General features: G+C 39.5%; 1 protein-coding gene across 1 annotated transcript; it reads left to right on the top strand.

Annotated features, from left to right (window-relative positions):
- LOC127622168 (interferon regulatory factor 4-like) lies at positions 1-4,576 on the top strand. The gene is made up of 9 exons (XM_052096144.1): positions 1-83; positions 230-427; positions 589-778; positions 964-1,049; positions 1,132-1,234; positions 1,320-1,427; positions 1,581-1,913; positions 3,347-3,459; positions 3,593-4,576. The coding sequence occupies exons 2-9, from the start codon at positions 230-232 to the stop codon at positions 3,752-3,754; spliced, it is 1,293 nt and encodes a 430-aa protein (XP_051952104.1). The 5' UTR covers positions 1-83; the 3' UTR covers positions 3,755-4,576.
- The last annotated feature ends 3,561 nt before the right edge of the window (positions 4,577-8,137 follow it).

Here is an 8,137-nt window from a genome sequence, read left to right as displayed (position 1 = left end):
AGCTGAACTACGTTACTGACGAATTCCAAAACTCGAAAGAACTGAAAGAGAGCAGGACGCGCTTCAGTGGGCTACTTTCTGCAGTAGGCATATGTCAATTTTTAACTCGTGCTACTTGCATTTTTTATTTATTTTATTCATCTACATGTTTTAACTTATTTTTAAAACATGTATTTGATTGAGGGAATTAACTAAATGTTATTAATTTCAGTTTTTGTTATGTTTTTAGATGTGTTCAGATGAAGAGCGCGCGATGACTGGGGGCTCAGGTAACGGAAAGTTGCGTCAGTGGCTGATCGAGCAGGTGGACACTGGAAAATACCCTGGACTCGTGTGGGAGAACGAGGAGAAGAGCATCTTTCGGATTCCGTGGAAGCACGCGGGCAAGCAGGACTACAACAGGGATGAGGACGCTGCGCTCTTCAAGGTACAGTCAGGATTGACGAGGAAAGGATGCGCGCGCCGATAATAAAAGCGAAACAAATGCACGCGCAGATTAATTGTAGATTCAGTCCAGCATTAAACTTCCCTAGGATCTTAGAAAGTTGTTATATGTCGGCCTCTTGGTCTGAACTTGCTTTCCTGCAGGCTTGGGCGCTGTTCAAAGGCAAGTATCGGGAGGGGATCGACAAACCTGACCCGCCAACGTGGAAAACGCGCCTTCGGTGCGCTCTCAACAAAAGCAATGACTTCAATGAGCTCGTGGAGCGCAGTCAGCTTGATATATCGGATCCATACAAAGTGTATAGGATCGTTCCGGAGGGATCAAAGGCGAAAGGCAAGGGAAAAATGCACTTCACACGAGCGCACGTGTCAGCATGTGTTCTGTGCACACTGAATTCACGTGTCCATAATCAACCCCCTCATATTTATTCATTGCGTAAATGAATGACATCATAGACAGTACAGCAGCTATTTACGGAGTTTCTCCTAACAATAAATGTATTTATTGGACTGTTTTAGCATCAAGATCGTTTGAAGATTCACAGTCCAATTCAAGCTCGCCCAGCTATCCAATACATCCACCTTATGCACCAGCAGCTTCTCAGGTGAGAATGCAATCATCTTAGTTGTGCTTCTGTCTGCGTTTCTATGCATGCATTTCGAATATCTATGCATTTGGTATTGCAGGTGTGCAAATACATTTCTCCAGCAGAGAGAGGATGGAGGGATTACCCCACCCTGTCTGAGATCCCTTACAGCCAGAGCCCATATACTTCACGCTGGGACCCTGGTACTGTGTTTCTGTGTACAGTATAGCTATATTGTTTATTTAAAGCAGCATGCAAATGCATGAACATGTTTCTGTGTGTGTGTAGGATACCAATTCAGTGGCACCTTCTACAGTTGCACTGCTTCAGATCCACAGCCCTCACCGTTCTCCCTGGATGCCAGCATGAGATCAGCTGAGGCTGTGGCCCTTTCAGGTACACATTCAAGGATGGTCATAAACTGACATGCTCAATAGTTGTCAATTCCTGTCTTTTTTTAAATCATGAGTGTAAATGCGAGTATCTCCATTCCAGTGATACTTTTTAAATTAAGTAATAATCCTTTTATTTGCTCTTCTTCTCGTTTAGATTACCGCTTACATGTGATGGTGTTTTACCGGGATGCTCTGGTACGAGAGGTAACAGTGAGTAGTCCAGAGGGTTGTCAGCTGGGCCCGAGCAGAGAGGGACAGATCTACGCTTCACCTGGGGCCCCAGAACTGGTTGAACTCCCTCATGCTGAAGGGGCATCACTGGAGCATGGCGTTATGCTCTGGATGGCCCCTGATGGGTTGTATGCCCGGCGTCGCTGTCCCTGCAGGGTGTACTGGGAGGGAGCTCATGCACCACCTACTGACAAACCCAATAAACTGGAGAGAGAGCAAACATGCAAACTGCTGGACACTCAGCTTTTCATAACAGGTTCGTGCAAGGGTTTTTCTTTACATGGTGAAATTACACTAAGAACGAAGAAATAAACAGGTTACTTCACCACACATCTTTCTCTGTAAGTGCTGACAGTCATTTATCGCAAATGTTTATGTTGTTTCCTTGTTGACCGTGCACATCATAAAAGCCCATCTCCAAAATTACATACATATTACAGTAAACAAACAGGTCGAAAGCCTTTACAGTAAACAGTGTGTCACGCTATCTGTGGGTTGAGATATAGCGTCAGTCATCTATGGGTTACAACTCACGCCCACCTTCTGCATGTCATAGATTCACCGATTGTTGTTATTCTCACAGGACTTTCCAGCATATGATTAATACAACTAAGATACCTCAGAAATCACGTGTACCTGTTAGATTTAATGCTCAAAATAAGGAAAGAAAATAAAGAATGAGGGGAAAAGAGAAAGTACATTTGCAATATATAAAGCGAGATAATGGAGAGAAAGTTAGTAAAACAGTCCTATTGCAAGGACACCCAATGCCTTGAGAAACATTTCTAATTACTTGCCAAATGGACCCACTTTAAATTAGGTGTCTTTAACTACTATGCACTTAAGCATTTGATTCAATTAGCTTATATACGTATGTGTTGTTGTATTGTACTTAGTAGCTGCTTTAATTAAATCTGTAGTTATACTGTTAACCTTACCCCTAAACCTAACCCTTAACTCCTAACACTAAAGTTACCCATATATCAGGCGTTCTCAGCGGGGGCGTTCAAAGCATGCCAGGGGGTGCTGAGAGCAAATTAGTTGAGAGGGGGGGCATTAGGTTACAAATGGGGGGTGTTTATCATCATAATCAAATCTATCGTCAAGTTCCTCTTAGATTTGGAGTATATCATTTGGTTCATTTTTTAAATGTATTCCACTACAGATTACAGAATTCATGATGTAAAATGTAATTTGTAACGTTTTCTGCAGCTGGGGCAAGGGAATGAAGTAGGGGGCGTTCATCAAAAAAAGATTGAGAGTCACTGCATACATCAACCTCAGTTTCAGCAAATATGAATCTTGTGAGAATTTTGCAGAATAACATGTAGTTACATTAAAATACATACAATACAATGTACTTACAATGTTAGTAAATAGTAGTTAAGGACACCTAATATAAAGTGGGACATGCCAAATTTACAAATGAACACATTGTAAAAACAAAGTTGAAATTCAAGATTCTGTGCCACACTGTAACCTTGAGTTTTGCTTATGTCTATGGTGGTTGCGTCCAAGCATTGTAATAAGACATTTTCACAAACATTCAGGGTGCCTGTATTTATTATAATTCATAATCAAGGATCACTCTTATTTCTCCCTCTCTTCCAACTCATTTGATCATGTGCTGTATTTATTGATCTCACCTATAATTGGATTAAAATCTCTCCATCTTCATGTTTCCCTTAGATTTGCAGAGTTACTCCCTACATGGTCGCCCTGCCCCGTGTTCCCAAGTGCTGCTGTTCTTTGAGGAGGAAAGCACTGATGCACAAAGACCAAGAAGAACCCTTACAGTACAGGTGCATATTTTAACCAACAGTCCCATTCCAAAAATGTATCTGGTGGTTTTTAACACAGATGAATAGCATAATGGTATTCTTGCATGCTATACTCTGTGACTAATCTTACTTTCCTCTGGTCATTGTGTCATAGGTTGAGCCACTGTTTGCTCGCCAGCTTCTCTTTCTTTCTCACCCTGGCAGCATAAACTACATCCGCACTCATGAGCTTTCACACTTGCCCCCTGAACATGCCCTCTCTCCATGTCAAGATTTCCACAGAGTCGTCACGCATCACCATAACAGCGGCCCTTAAAATTGACCCTAAACAGCTTTTCACACTACGCTTAACCTTGAGTTAATGTCCTTTTTTAATCCCGGGTTAGAGTCAGTTTTAACCCTGGGTTAGCATGGTTTATCAAGAGTGATTAAGAGACATTTCCAGAGATGGACAAGCAGTTTTTATGCAGGTTTTGTGCTTGCAACATGATGTACTTGTTCAATAATTATTCAAATAAACATGTGAATTGTCAGAATCTAGATAACCCAGGATTATGTTAACACAGTATTAAAAGTGACCCAGGGTTGGCAATTTCAACAATGAAAGGCCCATTCATATTTCCAAGCTAAAGCTTAACAAGCAAATGGTGGAATTCAGCAATGTAATGTAACTCAAGCTTCAGTTCCTTGGAATGGAGCAGAACCACACCAGAATAATGTGCTAATAGATTGTTGCCATAAATCATGTTTAAATCTGAGAAAGACTCAAAGCATATGGCTGTGTACAAATCACTAGAATAAATTATTGTATAATGCCAGCATACCCTTAAAGTGTGGGCTGTTTGCTGACATGACATAGAGGAATGTAAATTGTGCATATTAGCTGTGCATTATTGTGTTTGTCACACAAGCATTGTTACATTTATTTGAACTGCAATGCAACTGTATTCGGAATGTAAAAGCCAAAGAATTTGATGTATATAAGCTATGCATGTACTTGTTTTTAAATGGAAATTCTTTTCTAAACTTTTACTTGTACAGTTCTGACAAAATGCTCTACTTTTATTCCACTACTTTAGCTTTTTCATGTTGTAATGCCCAGAGTGCCTAAAATGTGTCATATTTGTGTCAAACTTCCTGTTTAGTGATTCATTTTCTCTTAATAAAAATTTCCAATTAATTGTGTGCATTGATTCTTAACCTGTACAAGGTTAGTCTCCAAAAAAATTATACAATGTCAAAAAGTTTTTACACTTGTTCCATTGTTGGTTTGAGGTTAACTTTTCTGTAGTTCCTAGTGCAGTGGATTCTCAAACAAGTGGACGTCATCGGTCTTGATCACTTTTTAAACGGTGGGCTGACTGTGGTTAAAGAATCTAAGCCTGAACAAAGAGCAGGAGGGGGATACTTTCACTACAAAAACTGGAATCCCCATGAATGAGTGTAGATTTGAGGAGACCTCAAGCCACTTTTTACGTTGAGTGGAAGCAATATGTTAACTGTTGAGTACATAGACAGGGTGTAAGCATATGACAGCGTGCACACAGGATGGCGTTTGTGGTTTGAAGACAGGATGGTGCTGCCAGATAGTTACAACCTGATGACATCACAGAGGAAGTACTTTTTATTCTTCCTTCTCAATAAATACACTTATTTTACTTCACTTGAAGTTTGCCATAAATACTTACGGAGAACTTTATTAGGAACATCTGTACACTTACTTATTCATGTGATTATCCAATCAACCAATCATGTGGCAGCAATGCAATGCATAAAATCATTCAGATATGGGTCAGGAGCTTCAGTTAATGTTCACATCAACCATCAGAATGGGGAAAAGGTTATCTCAGTGATTTACACCATGGCATGATTGTTGGTGCAAGAAGGGCTGGTTTGAGTATTTCTATAGCTGCTGATCTCCTGGGATTTTCATGCACAACAGTATCTAGTTTACTCAGAATAATGTCAAAAACAAAAAAACATCCAGTGAGTGGCAGTTCTTGGGACGGAAACAACTTGATGAGAGGGGTCAGCAGAGAATTATGGAATGATTTTCCGGAAATTTGTGGACGCATAAAATGTGACATAATCCAAACGCAATTGCAAATCGCACATTACCGTTTGCATTTTCGTTTAAGCGAACGCACAGTGACTGCCAGATTTCAAATGGAAAAGCAAAGTCCGTTTGCAACTGTGTTTCCCATATCTTACGAGTTTTGGCCCTGTCATATTTAAATAGCAATTTCAATTACCACGTCTGCTTTTTCACTTTCTCAGCGTTGCGTATGTAGCCAGCCAAACCTCAAATGGAATACTAATTCCCTTAGTATTTCCATTGATGCCTTACATGGAAACCTGTCAATCAGGGTCAAGGGTGGGATTATGCTATGGGGCGTGTTTGTCTTGGGAAGAGACGTCACTCACAGTCGACGGTCAAGAGTCATTATATAAACAAGCATTAAAAGTAATGGACCAGAAATCTGTAAGATGGCATCACTGCATCATTCTAAGGAAGCATAATATCTTGAGTTTTGACAGTTTTGTAAATTTTTCTTTTTAAAACTAATTTTTAAGTGTGTGAACAACGTTGCACCAGAAATATTCTGTCAACTAGTACATAAACAAAAGAGCGGAATAAGAACTAGAGGCACAATAAGTGGAAACTATAGCCGCAAAACGTAGAACAACATTTGGTCAGACATCATTTTCAGTAAGAGGCATACATTTGTGGAATGCATCTGAAATTAAAACATTGACAGACTTCAAGGTTTTTAATACACATTTAAAGCAATGGCTGAAACTGAAACAACTTTGTGAACACTGACTGTACAGGACATAACACAATGCATACAAACATAATGTTACATATGTGAGCACGCACAGACATATGCACCCTTTTGTGTTCTTGTATTGTTAAATGTGTCTAGACTTTGTTTTATAGTGACTTCCACATCTACTTAAGCCCATATCTTATTTCATATATGGGATGTATTTGTTGTATGTATTTTATTAATTATAAATCTTAAACTCAATACTCTGTAATTTTTGTTTTAAATTTATAAGCCTAACCAGGGACAGGGGTTGCAAATTAGTCAAGGCTAGAAACATGTATGCATGGCATCTACTTTGTATTCTTTATAAAGCAATGTTCTATGCATTTGTCCCTGTCAAATAAACATAAAAATAAATACAAAATAAATAAAGAGGTGATGCCCTGAACAGACGCCGGTTTATTTGATCTTGACCGTCGACTGTGAGTGACGTCTCTTCCCAAGACAAACACGCCCCATAGCATAATCCCACCCTTGACCCTGATTGACAGGTTTCAGTGTAAGGCATCAATGGAAATACTAAGGGAATTAGTATTCCATTTGAGTTTTGGCTGGCTACATACGCGACGCTGAGAAAGTGAAAAAGCAGACGTGGTAATTGAAATTGCTATTTAAATATGACAGGGCCAAAACTCGTAAGATATGGGAAACACAGTTGCAAACGGACTTTGCTTTTCCATTTGAAATCTGGCAGTCACTGTGAGTTCGCTTAAATGAAAATGCAAACGGTAATGCGCGATTTGCAATTGCGTTTGGATTATGTCACATTTTATGCGTCCACAAATTGAAAACGCAATTGTAAATACAATTTGCAATTCCTTTTGAATAATGTCCGGAAAATCATTCCATAAGAGAATGGCCAGACTGGTTCGAGCTGACAGAAAGGCTTCAGTAACTCAGATAACCACTCTATACAATTATAGGACCATAGCGTTCCTAACAAAGTGCTCAGTGAGTGTATATTTCTAACAAGGAACTTTTACTATGCTATATGAGCCTATTACACTGATATCACCGATATTAGCTTATGTATGGAAATCCCTGAAAAAAAAAGTTTAGATGTTTTACACAAACAATTCTTTTGATATATTCCACTGTTTATGGGCTCATGGTTCTACATTAGCACATAAACATGATTGGATAATTTTCCGCTGCCTACAGAACGGAAAGGTACATCATTGAAAACTTCCCTTCAAGTCTAACAGCCTGAGATCAATACACCCACTCTTTTACCTGGTGCCAAACATGGCTTTGATGCGATTCTATCAACCTGCTTCCCTTAAATGAGTGGGTGTTCAGAGCTCTAAATTTAGATGAGAAAATCAACAAACAAGACTTCAGGAAAGAGGTATCTTTGTGTCACTTTGCAGCCCAATTTCAGGGATTCACAAAAAGCAGAATGTCTTACAATGACAAAAGGGTAGAAACAAACATTATTGGTTCATTGTGAAGTTTTTGAGATAGCTTGTTAACAGCCTGCAAGAGCTGTTAACTTAGTGACTAGTTTGTTTTCTAGCAAGTTATGCCTTAGCAGTTAATAGCAGTTTATTGTAATGGGCACATCCTAAATACTGCACACTTCCTCTCCAGACAGGTACAAATATCCCCATACTGCTGAGGCAGGGCAGGGTGTGACTTTCTGTCTGACACTAAACAGGGTGTGCACACATCAGCGTGTGGTCATAATATACTTCTACAAGAAACGTTTCTTTTTGTCAAAGACGACTGACAAGAGTCATTTCAAAACTCAAAAGCTTCATCTTTCCAAAAGCAATACGCTCGCTCACTATTTCTAACTCTCTCATACACACATGCATATACACAATCCTTGCAATTACTCTGGTAACTGCTTGCAGAAAAAACTCACT

Source organism: Xyrauchen texanus, chromosome 28 (assembly GCF_025860055.1).
Source record: "Xyrauchen texanus isolate HMW12.3.18 chromosome 28, RBS_HiC_50CHRs, whole genome shotgun sequence".
Lineage (NCBI taxonomy): Eukaryota > Metazoa > Chordata > Actinopteri > Cypriniformes > Catostomidae > Xyrauchen > Xyrauchen texanus.
Note: the sequence above shows the minus strand (reverse complement) of the source record. Positions and strands in the feature narration are given on the sequence as shown.